This window comes from Balaenoptera ricei, chromosome 13, assembly GCF_028023285.1.
Source record: "Balaenoptera ricei isolate mBalRic1 chromosome 13, mBalRic1.hap2, whole genome shotgun sequence".
Taxonomy (NCBI): Eukaryota; Metazoa; Chordata; class Mammalia; order Artiodactyla; family Balaenopteridae; genus Balaenoptera; species Balaenoptera ricei.
In genome coordinates this window covers 40,389,536-40,417,050 of record NC_082651.1, presented here as the reverse complement: position 1 = coordinate 40,417,050, position 27,515 = coordinate 40,389,536, and the positions used below count along the sequence as shown (strand labels likewise).

General features: G+C 34.1%; 1 protein-coding gene across 5 annotated transcripts in view; it reads right to left on the bottom strand.

The window, feature by feature from the left end:
- The window catches only part of EXOC6B (exocyst complex component 6B), a 727,664-nt gene that overhangs the window by 414,262 nt on the left and 285,887 nt on the right, over nucleotides 1–27,515 (bottom strand). For all 5 annotated transcript variants that reach the window (XM_059942976.1, XM_059942975.1, XM_059942978.1 and 2 more), the window contains exon 8: nucleotides 15,440–15,508. In XM_059942976.1, the coding sequence (XP_059798959.1) occupies nucleotides 15,440–15,508 (69 nt within the window). The remainder of the gene's footprint in view (nucleotides 1–15,439; nucleotides 15,509–27,515) is intronic.

Genomic DNA, 27,515 nt, shown 5'->3' with positions numbered 1-27,515 from the left:
TGAGCTGTAACAGTAAACTTGAGTTGTTGTGACAGAGACCCTATGGCCCTCTAAGCCTAAAATATTTACTGTCAGGCCCTTCTGAGAAAATGTTTGCCAATCCCAGGTCTAGGACATTTAGTTAGTTGTCATGCCTCTTTAGCTTCCTTTAGTCTGAAAGAGTTTCTCAGCATGTCTTTATCTTTTATGACTGATATTTTTGAAAAATATTCCCTCCCTCCCTCCCTCCCTCCAACTCTTTCTTTCTTTCATAGTAGAATGCTCCTCAGCTTAAGTTTCTGTGATGTTTCCTCATAAGTTAGATTCAGGTTATACGCTCCAGGTCAGAATAGTACATAAGTAATGCCATATCCTTCTCAGGGCTTCTCATTCAGAGGCACATAATATACACTCCAGGTCAGAATAGTACATAAGTAATGCCATATCCCTCTCAGGGCTTCTCATTCAGAGGCACACAGTGATCCTCAATTGTGATGTTAATTTTGATCACCTGGTAAAGATGGTGTCCAGTTACAATTTTTGTCTTGTTATTAATAAGCAATCTTGGGAAGACAATTTAAGACCACACAAATAAACTACTTCTTACCAATTTCACCACTAGATTTAGTATCTATTGATGATTCCTGCCTGAATAAGTCTTTATTATAATGACAGCAAAATGAAAAACCATACAGAGTCTGAGATTTTACCCACTTGCAAGCCAACAAATTAGCATGCCACAGTTTCATGGATGCTAGCAGAAGGCAAAAAAAAACCCTGGATCCCTGGATCAGAGACAAAGGACTTTATTACTAGCATCAACAGCATTTATACTTGCACCAATTCCCAGAGTCCCAATTTCCACATGGCAATGCAAAGGAGTCCAGGTGACACCTGCACACACAGTGGTTTGCTCTAAAGGTGAGGAACCCTGAGTGTAGAGAATCAAAATATCTTTATTCCATAGAAAAACACTATCTCAATCTTCCAAACATGGAAGCACACCTGCTTTTTCCTCTGGTGAAAGACATTATCCCTACCTTACAAAGCCGCTGACTACACATTCTTGAAAAGATGGTCCAGAACAAAGTCAGTGCCTCTGCTTACAAGATGTAGAGAGATACAAGACACCCATAATTGTCTCCCAAAAGTCGACATGTAGCACCCTACTATGAGTAAGATCACAGCCCTCTTCTCTATTTATGTATGTACTTAATGTATATATGTAATCGTTCATTCATTTATATACCTGTTTACCATTAGTATAGATTCATGGTTTTCTACTTTTTCTCCAATGAAAATACCCTTACTCACAAATTTTCCTATTTTTCTATTTTCCATTAAGATTTTAAAGCCCAACTACAATTTATTGTGTCATTTGATGGAAGAAATTATGCTTGTGAATTTCTGAATAATGTAGGAAAATCTAGAAAGACAATAGGCCAAATGCAACTAAAACTTAGCATAAGTGTCCTCAAGGCCTTCCTAAAAACCTGAAAAATAGCTTAAAAAAACTCACAAGTAGTTGCTGTTGCTAGCTTAAGCCCAAAACCAGTTGCAGCCAACTGTGGTCTGGTGTGGACTATTCACTCTATTATAGATACCGGTTTCAATGGCATCTTTTTATATTACAAGAAAGAAAAAAAAAAAAGAACTAGGAAGCAAACAGACCATTTTTATAGACGAAAAGTAACTGACCTTACTAAGAAAGGAAAATCCTGTTCTTTTCCTTACAACAACTGTGGTCATCAGGCCTTCCCAAAAGATGGTTCTAGATAACCAGAGTAAGAATTTTGACAAACAGAGTCACATAAAAACTGAGAGTACAGAACGGTTAAAGTATATACCAAAGGCAATGCTGAAAAAGAAAAGTTTTTTTTCTTTTAAAGATAGACTAATAAATATATTGTAGAAAGCTTTCCCGTCTCCAACCCTATTTGCAATCATTACTGACAGGAAACCAGGTCTAGTCCGTTACTGTAGTGGAATAAGAAAAACCATGGGTTAATTAGGTTTATAAAGTTCATATATCTATTCTATACCATATTTGGGTACAATATCATATACTGATTAACTTAACACTTTTAAGTGCTTAGAATAGGACATCACACAAAATATGATAAATTTAACTGCTTTAATGATAATGAAAAGTGATGGAATAAAGAACACAAGACAGAGAATTTTTAGTTCCAATTCTGCTATTTACCACTAGGTGACTTTAGGTGAGTAATTTAACTGCCCTAGGCCAAGGTTTCCCCTTCTGTGAAAAGAGATGACTAAAAGAAAGGGTATACAAAGGTCTTTCTCTCCCTAATGTATCATGGCCTTTAATCTCTAGATCAGAATTTTTATAAATGTAACATTAAATGGGGATGGGCTGTGGGAGGAAGTGTACAGGTTTTCTTGTATTGTTTCTTATATCTGCATATGTATGTCTACACATGCATTAGTCTAGTTCCTAGTCCCTTACTCCTTCTGCATTGCATTCTTTAAAAGTCCTTTTCATAATATAAAAATTTGGTGATGGGGGATGGTGAGCAGAACATGTATGAGTTAGAAGGAAAAATATTTCTTTAAGATTTAGCTAGTATGCCAGGTGTTTTTACATATACTCTTTCATTTCATTCTCACAGAAACACTGTGAGATAAACACTATTATTTGCATTTTTAAATGGGGAATTGAAGCTATGAGAAGTTAAGTAATGTATGTAGATCAAGATCTAGATTCAAGCTTATCTGATTTGTTCCCAGTTTTTAAAAAAACACCATGTTGACTAGAAATCAATAGGCTTTTAATTTTAATTGTTTTTAAAATTACGAAAGAATTCAACATTTTTACAAAACCTTTTATTTTTTGACTGAAGTTACTGTTTTCCTGACAACAGAAATAGACACAGATGGAATGCAGCTTTTGCACTTTGGCCTTCCCACCTGCTTTCTTTCTGAAATATGAAAATGACCCACCTTGCAAGAATGAAGACAAATTAACTACATGCTAAAGAAGGAAGACTGGAACAACTAAAAGAACCTAAGTCTTTGATGACAGTGTCAGCCACCACACCAATAATGAACTGCCTACATCTGGACTTCTTGTCATATATAAAGAAACTCTGGGCTTCCCTGGTGGTGCAGTGGTTAAGAATCCGCCTGCCAATGTAGGGGACACAGGTTCAAGCCCTGGTCCAGGAAGATCCCACATGCCGCGCAGCAACTAGGCCCATGCGCCACAACTACTGAACCCGTGCTCTAGAGCCCGCGAGCCGCAACTACTGAGCCCGCATGCCACAACTACTGAAGCCCGCGCGCCTAGAGCCGGTGCTCCGCAACAAGAGAAGCCACTGCAATGAGAAGCCCGCACACCGCAATGAAGAGTAGCCCCCGCTCACCACAACTAGAGAAAGCCCGCGTGCAGCAACGAAGACCCAAAGCGGCCATAAATAAATAAATAAATAAATAAAATTAAAAAAAAAAAACCTCTGCATTCATTTAAACCATTATAGTTGGGTTTTAGTTACACGTAAACAAATACAACCTGAACTGCTACAAACATCACCATTAAACATCATACATGACCTCATTTTTCACATCTAAAAAAATATGTTAACACATCTTATACTTTGTTTCAGGGCAAGAAGAAATCCCAAATCTTAAATAATAACACTCTATATAATAAATCAATTAACTATATTAATCTCAATCAAAACAACTAAATCTTCTTAGACTATGGCATATTTTATAGTTCTTTTATATGTCTCTATTTTTTACTGTATTTTCTTGAGGTATTTTGACAATTCATTTGTTCATTCATTCATTCCACAATTATTTGTTAAGCTCCTTCTATGAGGTGGGAATGACACAGTATTCTGAGATTTCCAGAAGCTCTAGTTAAAGACTCTGAAGAAAGGAACTAAAATGAATTCTGCTTACATTCCCTGAGAAACCCTGAGGTGTGGAGAGGCAAAGAGTTTGAGTTTCTACTCCAGTGTTAAAGTCCTACACTACTTCACCTCAAGATTGTGGTCTGAGTTTTGGAATCAGAAAAAGTTAGAGAATCTACTTCAGTTTCAAACTCAGCTTTTCAAATCCCCCACAATTTAAAATAAATCATTTACCGTCATAGGTTAAAAACAAACTCTTTATTACACCTGCTACAACCAACCACAGAAAAACACAAGCTCCAGTATTTGTTTCTGATTAGAAGATCATTTTGGCACATGCAGCTTACATAAATGAATGACCAAATTTCCCCTATAAAACAAAAGGAAATTCCTTCCCTACATGCCCTTTTACTTAGATCACAAGGTTCCGGCAACAATTATTTATGCCCCCCACAAACATCCAAAACTATTGGGCAATGTATTAAACTAAGTACCTAGTATAGAAGGCATTTTAGAGAAACAAACCAAAAAAACACTAAAATTTTAAATTTAAAAACTGAAAACAAACAAAAATCCTGGCAGTCACAACCAAGAAAGGAGAAGGAAGAAAAAGATGTAAGAGATCTGGATGGATACATGAGATGAGGGAGAGAAGACTGTAAATGCCAAATCCAGAGATCATAGCAATGAAGAAATTTGGCATAATTAATAGGAAGAAACATCAAAAGAAAGAAAGAAAATATGAAGTATGTTTCAGGAAAGAACTGCCTGTGCAAAAGCATCATTATGAAAGAACACTGGGGTCTGTACATCTGGAGCATAGACTATGAGCAGGAAGGAGGGAAGGAGCAACTAGGAATGAGGTAAGAGAGATAAGCCAAGGATACAATATGGAAAACTATATAGACCAAGTTAAGAAGTTTACTTTATTCTGAGAACAGTAAGAAATTAAAGTATTTAAAGCACAGTTTTGACATGATTTAAATGTGTTTAGAAAGATTACTGGGCATTATACGGAAAGTGAATTATTTCTTGTTCATTTTGTCAGGGCTTAAAAAACAGTTATATTATTGTGGTATCTAAAGCTGTTTAAGTGAGATATTCTTGTTTAAAAAAAAGTAAGCACATTTGAGAAGTTCAATGTTCCCAAAGTAAGCATTCTGAAAAACAAATGCAAGCATATTTAGAAAAAAAAAATTTTAATCGCTTTTTTTGCCTCTTGTTTTATTCAAAGCCAAATGATATGTATGCCCATGGGTAATAAGGTCACCAGGTTAAAAGAGCAATATGACAATTATAAAAAGTTAGATTACAGCTACTACAAACCAGGGCCCATTAGCCCATACTACAGGAAAGTTATCACTATAAATGGCTTTTCCTGTGTGCTTATCAATGCAGTGCACAAAGTATCTCACCCTCAGCTTTTCTCTATGATCTGTGTTTATGCCTATCTAACCTCACCAGGCACTGGTAGGTCAGTAAAACTAGGAGGCAGTGAGATATGGCAGGAGAGTGATGAGACAATCTGTTAAGTGTCAAAGATGGACTAGGAGTCACCAAATACTTCAGGGCAAAACTTTCCACATTAAAAAAAAAAAATCTCTAAAGAAAATACTTAAAATACATTCTTATTGCTCAGAAGTACTCAAGGTCACCATGGAAACAATCAGGAAAGCTTCTAGCTCTGTTCTAACAGCATAAAGATTTGAAAATAGTACCTACTCATTTCAAATTACGGTTCTCAGGAAGGCTTTTTGATTAAAAGCTCAATCTTTCTTTTTGTATTTCCCAAATAAACATGATAGAGTTTTAAAAAAAAAAAAAAAAAACAGGCCTCTTCAGAGTCTCTTACAAAGGAGATTTTCTCTAGATGCACTAAATTATAAACTTTTTGATCATCAAAAAGTTTGATGGTCAGGAAACATTCTGATCATCTTTACATCTTTCACTGTATTAGGAAATGCTTGCTTGAATAAAAAATAACATGTTCATTTTTTGCAGATCTTCTCAGAATATACTTGAACATACTAGTGTGAACTGTAAAAAACTCAAGACAGAAATAAAGTACACACAGCTTCAATGACATTTGAAGTAGGGCTCCCCTCCTTTTTTTTCAAACAGAAAAAAACAGATCAACTGATGAAAGTGGTGTTCCCCAGAAATACAGCTCCAGAAACAACTTTAAGGAGACCTAGATCATTAAGCTATCTGCCTCTGGCAATGCTGAAATTCTATATCCAAAATTTCCAATTTCATGTGACCAGCAAAATCAAGTGATGTTTCCCTCTCTCTGTACCACCATCTTTGGAAATGTCAAATAAGAGGAAAAAAAAAAAAAAAAAAAAAAACACCTTATTCACAAACTCTAAGCATCTAGAATTTTGCATATAGGCCCTACTCATTTGTCTTAATTTCTACCATTGGAGTAGTTAAGTGATCCCACTTGTATTTACACCCAAACCAAAATTTAAATGTTCATTCAAGTGTCTTTGTAAAAAACTGAAAGAGTTTAAATAATGGATTTTTACTACAGTTATATAAATTAATAAAAATCAATAGTCTCTGTTTAAAGTAGAATCAGGATAGCTTCAAAAAAAAACTAGGTTATGGTAAAAGTACAATTCTAATGAACACTAAAAAAATCAGTCAGAGCTCTATTTATTTATTAGCATGCACTGCCAGATCAATGGTCTGTGAGAAGCATTGTCAAAAGCTATGTGAAGTTGATGTATGAAAATCTGTTTTTTCATTTGCCAATCAACTATCTTAAAATCAAGATGTAGCCGAGATGTTTTGCTGTTTTTTTAAAGGGGGTCTCATTTTTTAAATCAATAACAATAAAAAAAAATCTGACCATCAAAAATACACCCAGTCCTTCAGATTTGCTTTAAGTCTATGTTCCAATTCTTGCTACTAAATTTACTTGGTTATTAAAGAGCTAAAGTGCCTTTTGATAAAAGTACAGAAATAAGAATCCTAAAACCATACCTCTGGCAGCAATAAAAGAACTAATTTGGAGTGAGGCTAGTCTCTACCAAGTGAGATGCTTTCCTCATTTAATGCAGTCAAATTTGTATAGCACTATGAGACTGCTGGACAAAGTACTATATAAAATCCAAGACAATATTATTATAAATACATGCATAAGAAACAACAGTTCAACTACCACTACTCAAAAGGATCTTGAAGTCTAACCTTGAGAATGCCAAAACTAATCATTTTTCTTTAATTGAAAACTTCAGTAGTGTCTTAGACTCTTCAAATATTTATTCCCCAAGTACTTTTATGTAATAGCCAATTGTTAACACAAAGTTCTTTAAGTAATTTCATTAAGTAATTCCCTTAACACCTCAGAAAACTCATGTCACTTAGAACTGCTAATATCTTTTCCTTTTTCCACACTCCAAATCCTTTCCTTGTTATATCTGTAGTTAATGGCCATGGATTTTGTAAATTCTCCCAGCTGCCAGTACAGACCATACCAATAGATCGCAAAGGGATTATATCAGATTATAAAGGGAGAAACATGTTCCAGGAATATTCCTGCCCACCCAACCTTCCCCATCCCCTGCCTCAACAATAATCATGAAGGACTGTAAAGAAATTGTGGGTAAATTCTAACTCTTCTGCTTATTCACCTCTCCTAATTATAGCCAAGTACTTAAAAAGAGATATTATTAAATGCAAGTAAGAGGTAAAATATTCTGAAATTTAACACAGTTAGTCATATTCGGGGATATAAACTACTAACTCCAGTTCTCATAATTATTTCTAAATCTCTGCTCTGAACCCTTCTAAGTAGAAGAATTCAGGGGACAAAACTATTAGTTTAGATCCTGAGGCTAACTTACTCTTACCAGAAAAACAGGTCACCAGCTTGCCCATATATAATGGTCCCAGAGAATAAAGATTTATGACAAAGAAATAAGGTCACTTTGAAATAGGCTTTTAAATTTAGATTTTGGCAAGGTTTCCAAATCTAAGAAAAAGACAAGGTGGTAGGGAGTCCCTAGGAGGCTTATAAAAGGGGATACTCAAACAGAATGGGGTAAACTATTCTGGGGCATAGGTCTATAGTCAGTAGATACCTGAAACCTAATTCAGCTTGTAGTTCCCTTTAGACGAGGAATTCTTTCTAGGCCTATGGATAAGATTCAGGAGTTAGGGAAGCCTCTGAAATTCTAAGCAAAATATCAGGTGCATGAATATACGTGCATTTTGTCTGCGGAAAGGGGTCACAGCTCTCATCTAATTCTCAGAGGCCTCTTGCTGAAGAAAGTTTAAAAGTAATACTGTACTTGCAGTATTATACTGTCTTTATAATAATGAATTCACTGAACAACAACATTCTTCTTTCCTTATGTGTTAGGCTGTTTTACAGTGTCCTTTAGTGACTGAAGGAGAATTAGATAAAACTAAGTCTCTGATGATTTATATAATACTGAGGGGTTGCTGCCAACTAAGAAAAAATCCATATATTGCTATAATAGCTATCCCTAGACCCAAGATGTCAGAAATCTTTAAAGTAAACTTTTCATTATAGTATAACACACATGCAGAAAAGTACATAAATCAAAGGTGTACATTTGTCAACATTTTTTAATCTGGGAATTTTTTTAAATTGTTCATGAGCAGATGATCATTAACAACAATATACCACAAGAAGATCATAAATGAGGCACAAACTAGGGGTACAGTTATATTTACAGGTTTGCTCCCCCAATCTCTGAATGATACCCAAGATCCTTGTTAGGGGACATATATACACCCTTTCAGTGATAGAAGGGTGAGTGAGCAGCAAATTTGGAGAAAAGTCAGAAAAATGTTATAGTAAATAGAGAAGCTTAAAGTACATACAAATCTTTGTCCAAATTGACTGGAGTTCGAGGCTTGGAGCCCATAAACATGGCTGACATCACTGGGTAGAGTTTTTTAAAAATCTGTAAGACACACTGGTTTCTGTCTTCATTAGACAGATAGTCCATCCATCTTTTTAACTACAACTACGCTATATACAAGAACTTCAGATTATTATTATTCATCATTCCCCTTCCAGTAAAATTTTTACTTTATGTTATTTTCTCCCTTCCTAAAAAATTATCTTTAATGACTGTAAAATGCTTCATATCCTGTCCCTTACCTGCCCATTTCCAAACTGTACAGGAAGATTTAAACAGTATAAGTTGTTTAAAACAATTCTATAAAACACACCTACCTTTGCCCTGCACACTTCCATTTGCATTACTACATGAAGGACCAAGTCTCAATTAACCACTATCTGACCCTTGTTCACTTTCTTCCCTCCCCTCCTCCTGCCAAAGTTTGCCCTTCCTGCCAAAGTTCAGCACTTCCTAGAAAAGTCTCACAGCCTGTTTGATATTGTACTTCACTTTAGTCACCAAAGGAAGAATTTACAGGTGCTTGGCCCCATCTATAAGACCATGACCGAAATCTGACCTCCTGTTACAATACGTGAACTCCTGCCCTACTGATAAGGCTGGCAGATATAAGTAGGATTTTTCAAATAATCCTTTGGGAATTTATAAGCAGCACAGCCATAAAAGGGGGGTGAATGGAAGGTCGGTTTCACTAAAAATAATAAATATTGCCATGTTTATTCAAAGTGTGCCTTGTTATCCTCCAGGCCAAAAGTTCAGATAAACACTATTGTAAATGACAAATATTAGAACTTTTTGTTACTTCTGTTATGATCCTTCCGCTGGACACCAATAGAGCTGTTTTCCCTTGTATAAGTCCCAGCTCTGATATTGTATAACACTGACTGAGACTAGAATGCTGGATTCATTTGCAGGTCAAAAGGAGGGTAGCTATCTTTCAAAATAAAAAACAAACAGTTATTTAGTATTATATACTACTAATACTAAGTGCAAAGTGCTAGGACTAAAAAAAATGAATAAAATATGGTACCTGCCCTAAAAAAGCTTATAGTCTATTGAGGAAAAAGAATGCCTATTTAGAATTACAATGATATAATACAGTAAGCACTAATGTAAATATGTACTGAGTCCTATAATAGTGCAAAGAGGAAGAGGGTCCACTGTGCTCAAAGTGAAACATCAGGAAAATTTGCTAGAGGATATAAATAGGAAATAAATATGAATCAGTAAAATAGAAATGGGAATAGTAATTCAGGCAGAAGGACTAGCTTGAAAAAAGGATGAGATGCATGAAATAACATGGTACATTAAAAGAGCTGCAAGCAGTTCAGTATCATTAAAGCAAGGTGGTAAGCAGCAGGAAATATGGCAGACCAGACATGGATATGTACTTCCATATGCTGTATCTTCTCCTATACTTCTATATTTTACTCCACGGATGACCAATTAGAGCATATTGGTCAGATTTGTGTGATAGATAGATTATTAACACTACAGTGAGAAGTAAGTGAGGGGGTTATGATACAAGGTAAGGAGAACATTTAGGAGACTGTTTTTAACAATCCTGATGAAAATCTGCACTAGGGCAATCATTTTAGGATAGGGGAGGAAGAAGTAGAACTACATTTAAGAGGTAACATTTGCAAGATTTGGAGATCTGGATATGTTATTGAGAAAAAAGGAAGGGATTAAGAGTTTTAAGTGGTAAACTGTCAACAAAGTCAAAAGCAGCTGAAAAGTCCAGTAAGATACAGATTCAGGGTAGTGGTATGAACAGAAGATAAATATCCTGGGTTGATGAGAGAATGAAGAGTAAAGAAGTAGAGACAAGTATAGGAATGGAAAGGAATGAGAGAGAGAAGATTTACTTTCTCCTCAGTCCTCATTTCTCTGTTCCTAAATCTCTTCTTAAAGCCTAATGTTAATATTAAGTACATCAGGAAATAAGAAAATATTTATGTTATGAATATTTATATTAAATTTCTTTGTCATTAATATTATGAGTAGCTATCTTTCATTATACAATAATACAAATTAGTGATTTGAGAATGGGGAAACAAATACAGAAAAGTAATAAATTACTGCCCCAAAAAAGCTGTGAAAAGTCAACCCTAGAAGTTATACATGCTGTGGCCCTCGCTTTAGCAAATGAGATATTTGAGTTCTTATTTAAAGTCCCTATAGGAATGGAACAGCGACATCTAAAAAATAAACATGTATTCCAGAAAAAATAGAGCTGAGTTCTTATCACCCTAGTTGAGATAGGGTGTTTCTTCAAAACTCAAGAAACGTTATGAATGGGGGAAGAGGCCTGTTTCTGCCATATAAACAATGCTTTAAAATTTATGAACAATAAATATTTCAATATTATTGAATACCAGTGTATAGAATTTATTTTGAAGTGGGCAGTTTAAGGTCTCCCTGTTTTGTCCTCACAATTTAAGATTATATAGGCTTTGTATATTTAAGAATGTGTGAATTTTAAATAATTGATAAACTCTGCATGTTGATGGCAGAAACTACCTCTATCAACATGTCTACACTTTGTCATATACTTTGAAAAATACCAATAACATGTCTAATGACCAGCATCAGAGACACATAATTTTTGCCATATTAACTACCATTTATCAAATGCCAACTATGTGCCAGAGATAGGCACCATTCATACAATATCTATAACTGCACTAAGTGGTAATTATTATTGCATTTTATATATGAGAAAGCTAAGGTTTGGGTGACTTGCTTAACACCACTAGTGTGCAAATAAATTACCTCAGTACTCTTATGAATCACTACTAGAGTTCTCACTTGAGGAAAATTTGTTATATTTTCTATATCATTAAATCTTAATAAAGCTTAAAAAACTAGCATACACACAGTGATGATATAGTACTGTCATATTATAGTCATTCAAAGGTTGTAACTTCTTTCCTGATATATTATACTTTTGTAAAAGCATAAGTCCTTGACTTATCCATCTCTAGGTACCACTTATTTATCTATTCAGTCAACTAATATTTATTGAGTACCTACACTAAGTACTGTTGTAAGTACTGAGGATATAGCATTATACTAAATAAACTACCCGTTTTCAAGACTTTACACTATTTGAGAGGAAATATTCACTTGATTTTGCAATTATGAGGCTTATAAAACTTTATATGAGCAAATATGGTTCTTTAACCATACATACTGTTGAAGAGACTAAACAAAGTCATGGAGCATGGAAGCAAGATAATAAGGGAGAAAGGAGAGGGAAGTACGTGGCAAAGGAAAAATGCGTATTACTGCATATGTGATTTCTACTCAACTTTCAATAAATAGATAACTTCTATCTTATACAAATCATTTTATAAAATAGAAAAAAGGGAAGAATGTTCAACAATTCTAATGAGGTTTAAATAACACTGACTTACAAACCACATAAAGACAATGCAAAAAAAAGAGAAGAAAAGAAAAGAAAAGAAAACTATGGCCATAAACAGAAACAGATTAAAAGATTAAAAATAAAATAAATAAACAAAAAGCAGTTGAATTCCACAGGGTGTTAAAAAAAAAAGGCAGTAATACATCCTCATCAAGTTGGATTTATCTAAGGAATGCAAGGATTGTTTAATATCAGAAATATCTATCAATGAAATCCATCACCTTCATGAATTAAAGGATAAAACCATAGCATTATATCAGTATATTTGAAAAACAAATTCAATAAAATTCAGTACTCATTTATGGTTTTATAAAAAATTATAAGAAGTCTAGTAATAACTAGATAAAGAATATTTACCAAAATCCTATTGTAAACATCAAGTTAATGGAGAAACTTTAGATACTTTCTCTTTGAAATTAGAAAACAGAGAAGGATGTCCACTATCACTTCACTAAACAACAAAGTAATGATGATCCTGGTCAATACAACAGCACAATAAGAACAAAGAGATATATGGCTAGGAAGAAAAGAAACAAAGTCAATATCTGCATATATTATGATCAACTACACAGAAAACCTATCATAAACCAAAAAGACAAACTACAATAACTAGCAAAAGAGTTGAGCAGGTTGCCAGATATAGGTTAACTTACAAAAATCAAGTGTTTCTCAATATCAGCAATAATACTAGAAAATAAAGTAGGAAATAGCAACAAAAACTATCAGCATTTTGTTGTTAACTTAAAAAAAAAATGCCCAAGACTATTAACATAGAAAAAAATCTTAATTAAATAACTTTAAAGTAGATCTTATTCTTCCACAAATGGGATAACTTACCATTACAAAGTGGTCACTTCTTCCCAAAACTTATCTATAAATTCAATTGATTCAAACAAATATTCTAAGAAAGTTTTTCTTATAAACTCAAACTGACTATAAAATACATATGGAAAAATTAAGTTCTATAAATAGTGAAAGCAATTTAAAAGAGGAAAAATGAGAAGGTACTTCTTTTACTATATATGTAGATATATTACAAAACCAAATATAACAAACTATAGAGCTGAGAAACAGATTCACATAAATATGAATATTTAGTGTATGCCAGATATACTACCAGGAATTACTGAGTGATGTACAGATTATGTAATAGATGGGATTAATAAAACTGAATTCATCACATAGAAAACAACTGAGTTGGACCCCTACCTCATACCTATACATACAGCAGTGAAAACAAGATGGATCAAAATCAAAATGTGAATGATAAAATGTTAAAGGTAATGGAAGAGGAATGCTCTATGACCTTGAAAGAGAGAGGGATTTTTTAAAAACAAGAATCAAAAAGTACAGATTATAAGGTTAATACTGATTGACTTGATTATATTACAGTCAAAGAGTTCTGTTTCACAAAAGATAACACAGACATAGTTTAGAATCTGGTGGCAAACTGGAAAAAAGATATCTGTAATATCTTAAACTGTTAATATCTACAATATTGGAAGAATTTCTGACATGTCTCTTTCCAGCAAACAAAAACAAGAAATCCAATAAAAAAAACTGAACAAAGACTAAAAGTAGGCCATTCAGAGAAGAAAAATCTTAAATGATTAGTAAGTCTATAGAGAGAAGCATAATGTTACCAGTAATCACAGAAATGCAAATTAAAATGATATCAATATCCATCAGCTTAGCAGAAATTAGAAATTGGTGAAATTAAATATTATATTGATACATATACCTTATAACCCAAGAATTTCATGCCTAGGTATAGAAAACATAGAAACTTACACACCAGTCCATAAGAGGGTACTATTTGTTACAGCAAAATATTATAGGCAATTTAAGTGTTATCACTAAAGTAATAGATAATTAAATACAGTAAATACAAACCATCAATTAACTATCACGTTTAAGTGGGAGGCAATGAACTAGATATACAGACTATAAGGAGGACAGATATTAAAAATAGCGCTAAGCAAAAGATATAAGAAATAGAACTAGGTCCATAAGACAATACTATCTGAATAAGTTAAAAACAAATACATATAGAAGTCACTATATATTTTTCAAGGACACAAACACAACCATGATCATATATTAAACATATTAGAGTTAGTATACTTGGGGATGAAAGACAAATGGGCTTATGGACATGGGATGAATGGAAAAAACATGATAAAATAAAATATAACAGGGGCCTTGTATGAAATGGTGAAAAGGGTGTGTCACAAACCAAGATGTATATAATTTATTTAATTCTCTGTACGTGATATTGAAAAGAAACTGTGACTTATTTTAGATGCCTTGATACAATTTTATCTATATCTTGCTTCATTTTTATATAGCAAGAATGATAAATGGAGAGAAGGAATAGAGAGTGAGAAAAGAGGGAGAGGGAAAGAGGGAAGCAGAGAGCAAGGAGAAGTGGGAGGAGGAAGGAGAGGAGAGGAGAAGAAACTATCAGTTCTTTTCTCAAACTACTGGAGATCACCAAAAATACTTCAGGCCATAAAGTCCACCCAAACCATCTGGAGTAATGACTAAGTGACACTATGGTAAATATATGAGGAAAGAAAATGGATAACACACTGGGCAATAAGACATATTCAAATATACTAAAAACAACATGATAGAAGTTTCACTGAACTTTGCTATAAAATATATCAATAATGGACTTCTCTCATCAATTTGTCTTTGATGATACTTTAGCTTCATAGTTTAATTTTTTTATTGACTGTATGTATCTGTGTGTCTGCATGTAGGTGTACTACCAAGAAGGAGAAAGAGCCTTTCTTAGAATACCATTAATACCCATAATATTTCTCTCCAGAGAGGTTCCTCTTCCCATATGTGTTATATGACAAAGGAAGAATTATCAGGAATGATAAAGCAAACAGTTTTTATAAATATTATTTTAATATGTAAAGATAGGCTATTGTTATATAAATAACTGCATTATTAAATTAAGAATAGAAATCTGAATTTGTGCGTCACTATTTCTAGGTATAATCTAATAATCTGTTGATGACTGATAGAAATGAACATTACTAGCTATAGCGTATCACATGGCAAATATAAATAAAAGATTCAAGAAGAAAAGAAAGAATTATTTTGTTAATAATTGATACTCCTTAAATAACAGTTTCTTATTCCTTACTCTTAATACTAAACAGAAAAACTATCAAATATGAGAATGCAGAGTTTTGAATTCAATATAGATTTTTATTAGGCAGAGCCAGATAAAGACTCACCAGGACAGAATATATGTGTAGACATCGATAAACAGGAGAGAAATCAACCAAATCTTGGGCCCCAGGTACCTGCAAAACAACCAAGATTGTCATAAAATATTCAAACAAGGCTATTAAGAGCAACTGCACTCATTTTTAATACTCAAGTGCTAAAAAAAAAAAAAAAGTATGCTTCCAGAAACCTAGTTTTGGCATTTCAGCTATGGCATTAATAAACAATGACGATATCACCAAGGTTGGGACACAGAACAGAAACAGGTGTCACTGGTCCTGCATCTGCTTTTAGAGACACATTTGGAGGCTGCAGGAAAAAGAAGGAAAAGAAAAAGGTGGAAATGTGACTTTGCTAACTTGACTTTGTCTTCTTAGATACATGGTACTCTACACAAAAAAACTAAGTTTCAGTGGTCAAAAACAAACCTTGCCACTTGAATGGCCTGCCAGGCAACTTCTGAAGGGCATAAGAATCAGTGAATATTTAAGTCAGCATGCAATCAAAATACAGAAATATGCCAGGAAAAGGGGGAGATGATTTTTTTTTAATTTTATTTATTTAGTTAGTTAGTTAGTTAGTTAGTTGCGCCAGGTCTTAGTTGCAGCCGGCGGGCTCCTTAGTTGTGGTTTGCAGACTCCTTAGTTACGGCTCACTGGCTCCTTAGTTGCGGCATGCATGTGGGATCTAGTTCCCTGGCCAGGGATCGAACCGGGCCCCCTGCATTGGGAGCTCGGAGTCTTAACCACTGTGCCACCAGGGAAGTCCCTATATTTTTAAAAATAAGATAATGAATGGAAAACCAAACCTAGAGTAATATCAACAAATTGTAATATGAACAATGCATACAGATTAATCCTAGACATCAAAAGAGAAAGTAAAACAAAAAACATCAGGTAAGAACTGCAGTATAGTCACAGTGCTAAAACTGATTTGTTACAATCGTGACGATGAATAAGTCACACTTTACTTTGACCTCAATTTCCTCATCTGAAAAAAAAAAACTATCCAGTTGACCCATAGAAATTTAACAAGAATAAAAGGAAACACTGAAAGCAAATATTAAACAAACTAAAACAAAAAAGAAAAGACAAAATTACATAAAGAAATACAGTAGTCAAAATAAAGACCTAGCTGAAGTTTTTACTGTAACACTAGTAACTGTATCATTCATCAGAATATAGGCAGCAGGCACATCTAAATTGGGTTGGGCTAATTGATGATTACAAGGTCAGTTTCTTTTACTTCATAAAGTAAGCCTCATATCTTCTTTAGGGAACAGATTCTCCATCAAGATGCTGTTCCTAATGAAACCTATTCATTCTGCAATTCAACAGTACAATACCTACTTTCTTTTCCCTCCAAAACCATCACACCTCTCTATATATTGGTTCAAGTTTATTGACTATTCTGTTCATTTGCTTTGCATCCATGAGAGTAGAGATTAAATCTCTGTGTTTGGGAACCTCACTCTATACAGTATACACTCTATAAGCACTCAAAACAAACTTTTTGTGAATCCAAAGATGATAAGGTGCTTAAGATCCTATACCATGGCCAAAGCATAGTTTCCCTTTAAAAAAAAAAAAAGGCATTTAGAAAAGTTAGTAAGCATTGGACTTCCCTGGTGGTCCAGTGGTTAAGACTCCACGCTTCCAATGGAGGGGGCGTGGGTTCGATCCCTGGTCGGGGAACTAAGATCCCACATGCCGCGTGGTGCGGCCAAAAAGAAAAAAGAGAAAGAAAAAGTTAGTGAGCATTGCCAAATTACTGAGAAAAACATTTTATGGACAGATGGGCACCATGTAGGTAAACAAAAGTATGACTAAAAAGCATGTAAAATTTCTAACTTTAAGAGTACAATGGAAACTCATTTTCATCTTAACACAAAAAGAGGCAGCAGGTGATCATTTCAGGCATTCTTATTTGAAATGACCACAACATTAAAGCACTTTTACAGTCGCTCCTCTTTGAAGTGGAGATTTCAAGAAAATTTATTTTATTTTTCCAGAAAACCAGAGCCTACTAGTGAAAATTAGAGCTAAGTGAAAACAATCTCAAAAGAAGAAACAATAGAAAATTTCCATAAAATTATATTTACAATAGTATTTAAATTACCTAAAAATTACATGTACATATGAAAAAAAGACAAGAAAGAAATGCATAAAAAAATTTTTTTTTGATCTGTATAGAAAATGAAACTTTTCCCCTTTATTTAGAATTAACGATTATAAAGTTATTTTTTAGAAATATATACTTTAAAAAAGTTTAAGAAAACTTTACCTAATTTTAAATAACAAATTTCGTCACAACTTTGTTTATATACTCTTCTTCATGCAGTTTATTTATTTTGTTTTGCTTTGAACTCAGAGCCATGGTTTCATTCAAAAGGAAACTGCTTCTAACCATTGCTCAGACAGAGCCTTGGCCCTTTCACAAGTCAGACCCATCCTTACAGAATGAACATCCACATTAGGGGACAGTTTCCCCAGAAATCTGTGACAAATAACCTAATGGGGCCCTTTACTAATGTTCTGAGAAGACTGGTTTATCTGGGCCAAATAAAAAATAAATATAATTAGAGAGGAGACAAAGGCTTTTCCTGTCATCTCCACCAAATATTTATCAAACCTATTCTCTATGAGGCTGTCTTGACATCATCATATTCAGCTTCAAACTGTTTAAAGCACTCTGACCTGGAAGTACCAGCTCTGCTATTTCTTAGCCTCTGAAATCATAATCCAGTTAAGTCCTCCTAAGCACATGCTTTCCTGCTTTGAAAGTGGTACACAGAAATCTAGACAAGAAGGAGCAGAATGGGGCAAACTTTATTTCCACCCTCCAAATAGCCTACTGTTTAGAAATCATTTTTCCTCCATGCTCCCTTCTGTGAGGAACACTAGGAACACTGTGAGGAACCCAGAAGAGTGCTGTGAGAAGAAAGGTATGTAAAGCATGCACTGACTCATGTTGCTTTGAGCTAGATGTGTTTTCTCTGCTTCCACTAATGAAAAAGAATCACTTACATATTCAGAAAGGTGGAGGAAGGAATATAACGTGAAGGAATATACGTGAAGGAATGCTACACGTTTGAAAGGATAAGAAATGAACTTTCAAAAACCTAAATAAATGGGAGTGGGGAAGGAGTACTAGAACAAAAGGCAATGTTTCCTGACTCACATAAATAGTCTATTTCAAGGTCCACATTTTGCTCCCTATTTAAAAAATGCTAAATCTCTGTCAGAGCTGTCTTCATTCTTCTTCTCCTCCATTGCCCCTGCCTCCCCTCAAGTTGCAAAGAATGATCCAAGCAGGTTTAGGTTTCAGCTGGGGCAGAGGGAGGGGTCCAAGGACACTTTCCTAAGCTAACAATGACTGCCTCTAATGGTTTCTGTCTCCTAACAAAAGCCATGACTCCGTCTTTATCAGCTTCATCTAATTTTTCCTTTCCAAAGTAAATAACACAGCCCTTGCATTTTACACATGTCCAAGTTTGACAAATCATTATCGACTGAGACTATAACTGATAAGAGATAACTTTGTGGTAGGACGTTGTCATTTCCTCTCATAAGGGCTTTCTTTCTGAGATACAGAAACATGATTAAAATAGTTAAACATTTCCTCTGCATGGCAGTCAGGAACTCAAGACATTAAGATACTGGAGTCTGTATTTTTCTAGTTCAAATAGATCTATCTTCATACCAACAGTAGCCACAAACAATATACTTAAGATTATCCCGCTTTTTTAACTAGTTGTTTTCCTTAAGAATTCACGTGAAATGATTTCATCACCAAGGACAGCAGCTGCCTAATTCCCTATATAGTTTCTGAATGGAGCGCCTTCTGCCAGCTCAAACCTCTTTATTTTCAGGGAGGAGCAAATAGTAGGTAAAATTTTAGATTATGTACCTAAGAAATCTATGCCTGAGAGCACATTATAATATTATATAAATTAAAAGAACTTTGATATATTTTAAAATAACAGATAATAATAAGCTGTTAAAAGAATTTACAGGTGACTGTCCTACAACATCCATAGGCAGATGTCATGGAGGCAACAACTACATTCAACAATTAAACATTCACATACCCACTAGAGATCGTGTACTGTTAGATACCAATATATATGGCTAATCTGTCTGTTTCAACCTTATATTCCTATGATAAATATTAACAGCTTCAGTCAAAGAAATACTCCCTAATTATTGTCTATAGACTATTTGCTGTTAAATAGCATTATATCCATCAATACACTAGCTATCACATGATGCCACTAAATAGATGGCAAAAAGAGTCCGGACAGAGGATGTTGCAAAGTAAGAAAAGTAAATTTATAAATAGAATTAATGAAAAGCACCCTGAAAAAAATAGTCTTTTGAACCTCTGTACACAATATACATTAGAGAAGATATAAAGATTCAGAGGAGAAACGGGAATATTAGATGTCAAGAAGAAAAGAAACATGAGTATTTCTGATTATGAAAATTCTTGCAAAACATCAGGATCTGATTTTTATATGTTTTTCTTCTTTTCTAATACATCTTAGTTCAAGTCAAAGGAAGTTTCTGAAAATGGAAAGGTTAGTGGGTAAGTTCGTCTCATATATGATACGGAAAATGTTTTTAAAAAAAGGAGATTTTGATTTTAAAATAAATAATGACATTCAGGTTTTAACAGATACACTCATTTAATATTTATTTTCCAAAAAAAAGGAGTTAGAGGTTAGTTCTTTCCACTACCTTTAAAGGCTCACTAGTGAAGGGAGGCAGGGAGAAAGAGTATCTGTAGGTAACAACCTGGTAAATCTACCTGCTTTACTACTGGGTAAGCACATCATTAGAAAAGGGGAATAGAGTACAAGAAACCATTGCTTGTCTCCTTCCACTCAAGAAGAGTAGCAAATGTACTAAGAGAGATTTACCTAGGCTGCTGATAAAGACAGTGCATGAAAACAGAAATGCATTAGGGTACTCTAGTTCTGTTGTTCACACAGCTGCCCCAGGAGATACAGACACACAAACACACACACACACACACAGGCCATTTATTTTTCTCTTACGAACCCTTTTAAAGTAGGTGGATCTTCCAAAAAGAGTATGATAGAAGTTTGCAAGGAATTTAGTTATGTTTCTCACTAATTATTTGAATCATTCTCCATCTTGAAAATACTTTTGATTACCACTTAAAACAGTATTTTGGTATTTTGGTTTCTTGGTGTTGGTAAATGAATCTAGAGACTTGGTGCCTATCTCTGAAAATTAGTTGGATCTCAAGTCATTAAAATGCACTAGGCATTTTTCTCAAAGGAGAAAACAACAAATGATTAGCTAAAGGGGCATTGCCTCTGAATTCAGAGGATCAAATTTGACTGCCCATATTATGTTTGGAAGCCAGGAAATACCCGTCAAACATTTTTTACCAGTGTACTTTTCTGAACTACTTGACTTCCAAATTTCAGAGAAAAGAAGGGTAGAATTCATTTGGACATAAGCTTTAATAAAGCTGGACTAAACACCACAGACACACAAAATAGAAGGCATAGGATTCTAAGTGACTAGAATTGGCTAAAGTATAAAAAATTTTCTAAGCTTTTAAACATATAAGAACACCCTGACCAGAGCCCTAGCCTAAAAAGTACAGTATTTTTCTATTGAGCTTCTCACAAATTATTAGAATTCTTCCTGAGAAATCCCTCGGTAGATTACCATTTAATTTACTCAAGTACTTGCACTAAACAGAAGAAATCAGGAAAAATATCAGCATTTCTCCTTACTGAGACATTGCAAAAAACCTTGTGGCCAAATTAAATGAGGGTCCCTCAAGAATTCTCTGCTTGAACCTGAACACTTTGGAAATAAAAATTCAACTGGTCCTTATTTAACAATGGTCTACTGTATGCTAAGAAACTCTAAACTATTAGGCAAAAAGGAAATTTAGCACGAATATGGTATTAAATATAAAAGTTCTAAGAGAAGGAAAAGTTAAGGTGGTCAAAAGTAGGTAGAAGAAAATATTATAATATTATAGATAAAGAACTAATATCCCTAATATATAAGGAAATCATAAAAATTGAAGGGAAAAAAACCCAAAATCATTAGAAAAAAATGGGCAAAAAACATGAGCAGATAGTTTATTGGGGAAAAAAGAAATAAATAGCCCTCAAACTTATCAGATACTACATTTCACCCACAGTAAAAGGAATGCAAACTCAAACTATACCATTTCTCATTTATGCAACTGGAAAAATTCAATAACTTAACAAAATGGTCTCTTAAGGAAGCTATAAGAAAATAGGCACCTCATACATTGCTGGTAGGGGGGAGGTATAGAAAATGTTACAACCTCTATGGAGCAGAATTTGACATTATCTAACAAAACTACATATGCATTTACCCCTTGAATCAACAATCTAGAAACCTACCCTGAAGAAACATCTCCAACTATATGGAAAACAATTCTCAGGTTTTGGGGTTTATTATGAAACGTTTTTTAAGTTTTAAGGTGCTTTACATACAGTAAAATCCATCCTTTCTAGTGAACAACTCTGTATGTTCTAAAAAAATCCATATAGTCCTGTAATCACTATCACAATCTAGATTTTAAAAAAGTGTTCCACCACCCCCAAAATTTCCCTCATGCCCCTTTGTAGTCAAATTGTTCCCTAATGCTCAGCCCTTGACAAACACTGATCCATTTTATGTCCCTAGAGTTTTGCTTTTTCAAGAATGTCATATAAATAGACTCATACCATATATAGTCTTTGAATCTTGCTTCTTTCATTTAGCATAATGCATTTGAGATTCATTTATGTTGTTTCATGTATCTATAGTTCACTTCTTTTATTTCAGAGTGATACTCTAATTATGGATATACCACGGTTCATTTATCTCTTCACTCATTGGAGGACACTTGGGTTGCTTCTACTTTCTGGCAATGTATGAATAAAGTTGCTATAAACATTCAGGTAGAGGTTATTGTGTGAATATAATGGGTAAATTCCTAGGAGTGAGACCGCTGGGGTCATATGCTAAGTGTATGTTCACCTTTATAATACACTAACAGGCTGTTTTCCAAACTGACTGTACCATTTTGCATTTTCACAGCAATATTTAAGTTGTTCAGCACCCTGCCAGTACTTTGATTTTGTCAGTATTTTGTTAAGTTAATTCAAATAGCTATGTAGTAGAGACACTATACTTTCATAGGAAAAGATTGGAAATCATTAAATGCCTACGTATAGGAAATTGGCTGAATAAGCTATGGTTCATTCAAATAATAGAGTACAATTTGGCAGTAAAAATAGAATGAGAATGATTTCTATGAACTGATATGAAAATTACTATTTTCAGGATACATTTTCAAGTGAAAAAACAAAGTACAAAAAATATATATGTATGATGCTATTAATGTTGTGTAAGGTATGAGAAAGGGTAAGTACACACACCACAAACACACACAAACTCAAAATACTGATTACTTACAAAGGGTGGGTAGGATCAGGAAGGGAGAGATAAAGAGGAAAATGGGATTTCACTGAACATATCTTCTTACATAATTCTGCCTTTTGAACCATGTTCATATTTTACATAGTCAAAAAAATTAAATTAATAAGGATGGGGAACCCCAAAAATAACACAAAAAGAAACAAATGAACCTAAGAATATATAAATTTGGTAACAATCACACACGAGAAAATAAAATAGCCAAGAAACATCTGAACAAAATACTCTGAACTATATAGCTCCACTGTATTGTAAGATGAGAAGAACTGCAAACAAATCTTGAACTTAATAAGTTTACTGCTTTTAGTGGCACATGCATAGAAATTCTGAAACTATTTTGTGTTATATGATTAGGCAAATGAGTAAATATATTAATACTCTGGGAACCAGAATTCTCAGAGACACAAATATGGAATAGAAGAAGAGGAAGAACTATGCTATCAGGTTTAAATTAGAAGCATCAGGTTTACCTCACAATTTATAAAAATGCCTATGTTGGTACAGCATGTGTATTTCTTAACTCTGTCCACAAAAAGAGCATACCTAATGCCCACATCTCAGTTTCTAAATATCACTGTCCAGTAAAAGGAACAAGAACTCTTTGACAAAATAGATAATACTGGGGGCTGGGGCAAAACCTGGAGTAGACCAATAATATCTTGTGCCAGAAAAAAAAGGAAGTGCTCAAAAATTGATGAAGACAATGGATGAGACTCCCACTAGCCAAATTTGGAACAACTGGAGAATCAGAATGAAAGACAAGAATGGACTGTAACACTTGTATATAAAAAAGAATATATGCAACAACACTGACACAAAAAAAAAAAAAAGAAAGGGAGAAAAGTAAAGTTCTTTATAGAATAATGTCAACTAATCAATGTGAATGAAATGATAAAGATAGAAAAATCACTATTTTATAATCACCACAGTAACACATGATTCAGGAAAACACCATCAATGAATTCTAAACGAACAGGTGAAAAACAGGGAACAGGATAGCTGCATGATCTAAAAGTATCACTCCTAGATCACTTATTAATTACAAAGGAGGAAAGGCACCTTTACAGTGGAGAAATCTGGTAGACACCGCCTTAACCAATTGTGTACATCCTGATACGATGCACTGAAAAGAACATAATACTACTTTTGTTATATTCCTGCCAAAAATGATTAACCTGAATCTAATCATGAGGACGCACCAGATGTACCTAAATAAAGGGATATTAAAGGAGAATAAATAGACATAAAAATTAAATGCAATGTGTGATACTTGTCTAGATGTGGTTGCAGAAAAAAATGAAAGAAAAAAAACTTATGGGGACATTATGGGGATAACTGGGGAAATTTGTATACAAGTTATATATTAAGTGGTAGTATTGTATCAAAATTAAAATTCCTGAGTGTGACCATTGTATTGTGGTTATGTGGAAGGATGTCATTCTCAGAAAACTAGAAGTTTCTGTATTGAGAGTTCAAATATGATGGATGAAATATGCCACTTTCTTTCAAATGATTCAACTTCAGCTGGGGCAGTGGGAGAGGGTGGAGAATAAAATTGACTTTCAAAATCAATTTTTTGAGAGAAAAATCTCCAAATTTAATTAAGTATTTAAGTGAAGGTATATGTACGTTCATCTTACCACTCTGGTAAGTTTTCTAAAGATTTAAAATTTCTTTTAAAAAAGCTTTTTTAAAGAGGATATTACTCTAGAGGTGGGAGTTGGGGATGGGCAAGATGAGTGAAAGGGGTCAAAAGGTACAGATTTCCAATTATAAAATAAATGTCATGGCATGTAATGTACAGCATGGCAACTATAGTTAATAATAATGTATTATATACTTGAAAGTTGTTAAGAGAGTAGATCTTAAAAGTTCTCATCACCAAAAAAAAAAAAAAAACATTGCAGCTATGTATGGTGATAGATTAACTAGACTTACTGTGGTGATCATTTTGCAATACACAGAAATATCAAATCATTACATTGTATACCCAAAACTAATATAATGTTATATGTCACTTATACTGTAATTTAAAATTCTTATAAATAAGTAAGCAGAGGATGCTACAGAAGAGCTGAGATTGACCTAGTCCTGAGGGAAAAGTAGAATTTGGTATTTTAGACAAGGAGTCGGGGGGGAGTACATTCCCTAGTTGGGGTTATTAGCAACTTAGCACAGAGTGAAGGTGGTAGTTGAATAAGCAATGAGCACATAAAGGAGAAATTCCAGAAGACCTGAAAAGGCAAGTAGACTTTTATAATTAAGGCAAATAATTTCAAAACAAGAACTTTATACTATCAGAAAATGAAAAAATTTTAAAGATCTTAAATCAATGAGAGCCATAATAAATTTTTGCCAATGGACAGACCCAAAAGATCAAAAACTAGGAATAAGAAAAGCAAAACAGAATATCTAAGCATGTCATAATATTTTCATTCAACTTTGTCAATTGTCTTTATTGCCATTTGGTTATAAATATACGTACCTACTTTTCATTTGACTACATTTATCCTTAATAGACCAGCTTTCATCAAGAATAGAAATGGAAAACTCAAAGGAGACAGGGGTCAGTGGGTCCAGGGAACCAGCAAAGCAGGCCAGCATGTTAAACTGTATGCTTTTAACAGACATACTTTGTATATGAAATATCTAGGACTACTACTTATTTTTACAATGGAGTATATTCTCATCTTTTTTTTCCAAACATGTGGTCCTGCCAGTGTATCTTCCATTTTGCCATTTTTTAATACACACTCAGTAAAAGTAATATTTCCCTCAACAACTGCACAAATATGATAATAAATGGCAATATCCAATGTGCAGACACAACCGGGATTGTGGCTTAGTGGAAAAACCATATCCTTTGTAGCAACCTTGCAGCTCAGGGCTAGTATATTACTACCATGCTTAGAAAGAGACTAGGTTGGAAATATAGATTTTTTTATGTAAATTCAACTAACTTTTAAAAGTTTGAAACTAATTTTAAAACTTTTAAGCACTGTACAAGCCAACAACCATTCTGTAAGCTGTTTCTGGCCCATGGGCTGCCAATATACAACCTCTAATTTAAACTCTAAAGTCCTAACAGCATCTTTTATTTCACTTTAACTTGCTGAGAAATAACCCTCATTTTGTTACCTTCCAGTCAATAGAAAGTTCTGCAATAAACAATTTGAAATTTGGATCAAATATCATAACCACAATTTTAAATAAGCAATTTGACATTAATTAATTATTGTCACTATTTTATAGGTGAGAAAAGAGATGCTTAGAGAAATTATAGGACTTCCTCCAACAGCACAAAAGCTGACAGAACTTACACTTTCTATAGACAAATCTTGTGTTTTTTTACAATCACCTTGTTATGGACTGAATCGTGTCTCCCCCAAAATTCATATATTGAAGCCCTAACCCCCATAGTGACTGCATTTGAAAATAGGGCCTTTAAGGAAGTAATTAAAGTAATATAAAGTCATAAGGGTGGGACCCTAATACAATAGGACTGATGTCCCTATAAGAAGAGGAGGACACATCTGGGGCGTGCAAGCAGAGAAAAAGCCATGTGAGGACACAGCAAGAAGGTAGCCATTTGCAAGCCAAGAGGAAAGGTCTGAGGATAAACCAACCCTGCTGGCAATTTGATCTTGAGAGTATCACCCTCGAGAACTATGAGAAAATATATTTCTGTTGTTTAAGCCATGCAACCTGTGGTACTCTGGTATGGCAGCTCTAGCAAACAAATACAACTTGTTACCTCAAAATTAGTAAAGTACCACAATCAAAAAGACATCTCGGGGCTTCCCTGGTGGCACAGTGGTTGAGAATCTGCCTGCCAATGCAGGGGACACAGGTTCGAGCCCTGGTCTGGCAACATCCCACATGCCGCAGAGCAACTAAGCCCGTGAGCCACAATTACTGAGCCTGCGCGTCTGGAGCCTGTGCTCCGCAACAAGAGAGGCCGCGACAGTGAGAGGCCCGTGCACCGCGATGAAGAGTGGCCCCCGCTTGCCGCAACTGGAGAAATCCCTCGCACAGAAACAAAGACCCAACACAGCCATAAATAAATAAATAAAATTAAAATATATATATATAAAAAAAAGACATCTCGGAAGGCTTTATATTAAACACATGACATTTGTATTTAAATTAGCACTTCCATCGTGTTAATTACATACTTCAAAAAAGACACCAAAATCTTAAGAGTTAAACCTGACATGGATCATTTGTTCAACAAACATTTATTTGATCCATACTCTATTAAGAGTTTTGTGGATAACATAGTGACCACTGCTCACTAACAGTATGTAAACAAATTAAGAGAGATATGTGCCAGAAATATGACACCAATGAAGTGTTCTAAGAATACAGAAGCTCTGAAGTAACCTAGAAACAAAGAAGAAATCATAGGTACTGCTTCTTCAAGCTACTTCTTACTCAATACTGCTTTATTTCAGTAGATTTTTTTGTTTACAGTAGATTGTATTCACCACTCCATGTAAATATACATCATCAAAAACTACATCAAGATATATTTCACCTTTATTCCAAAAAAAGCACACAGTCAGAATGCCATAAGAGTAAC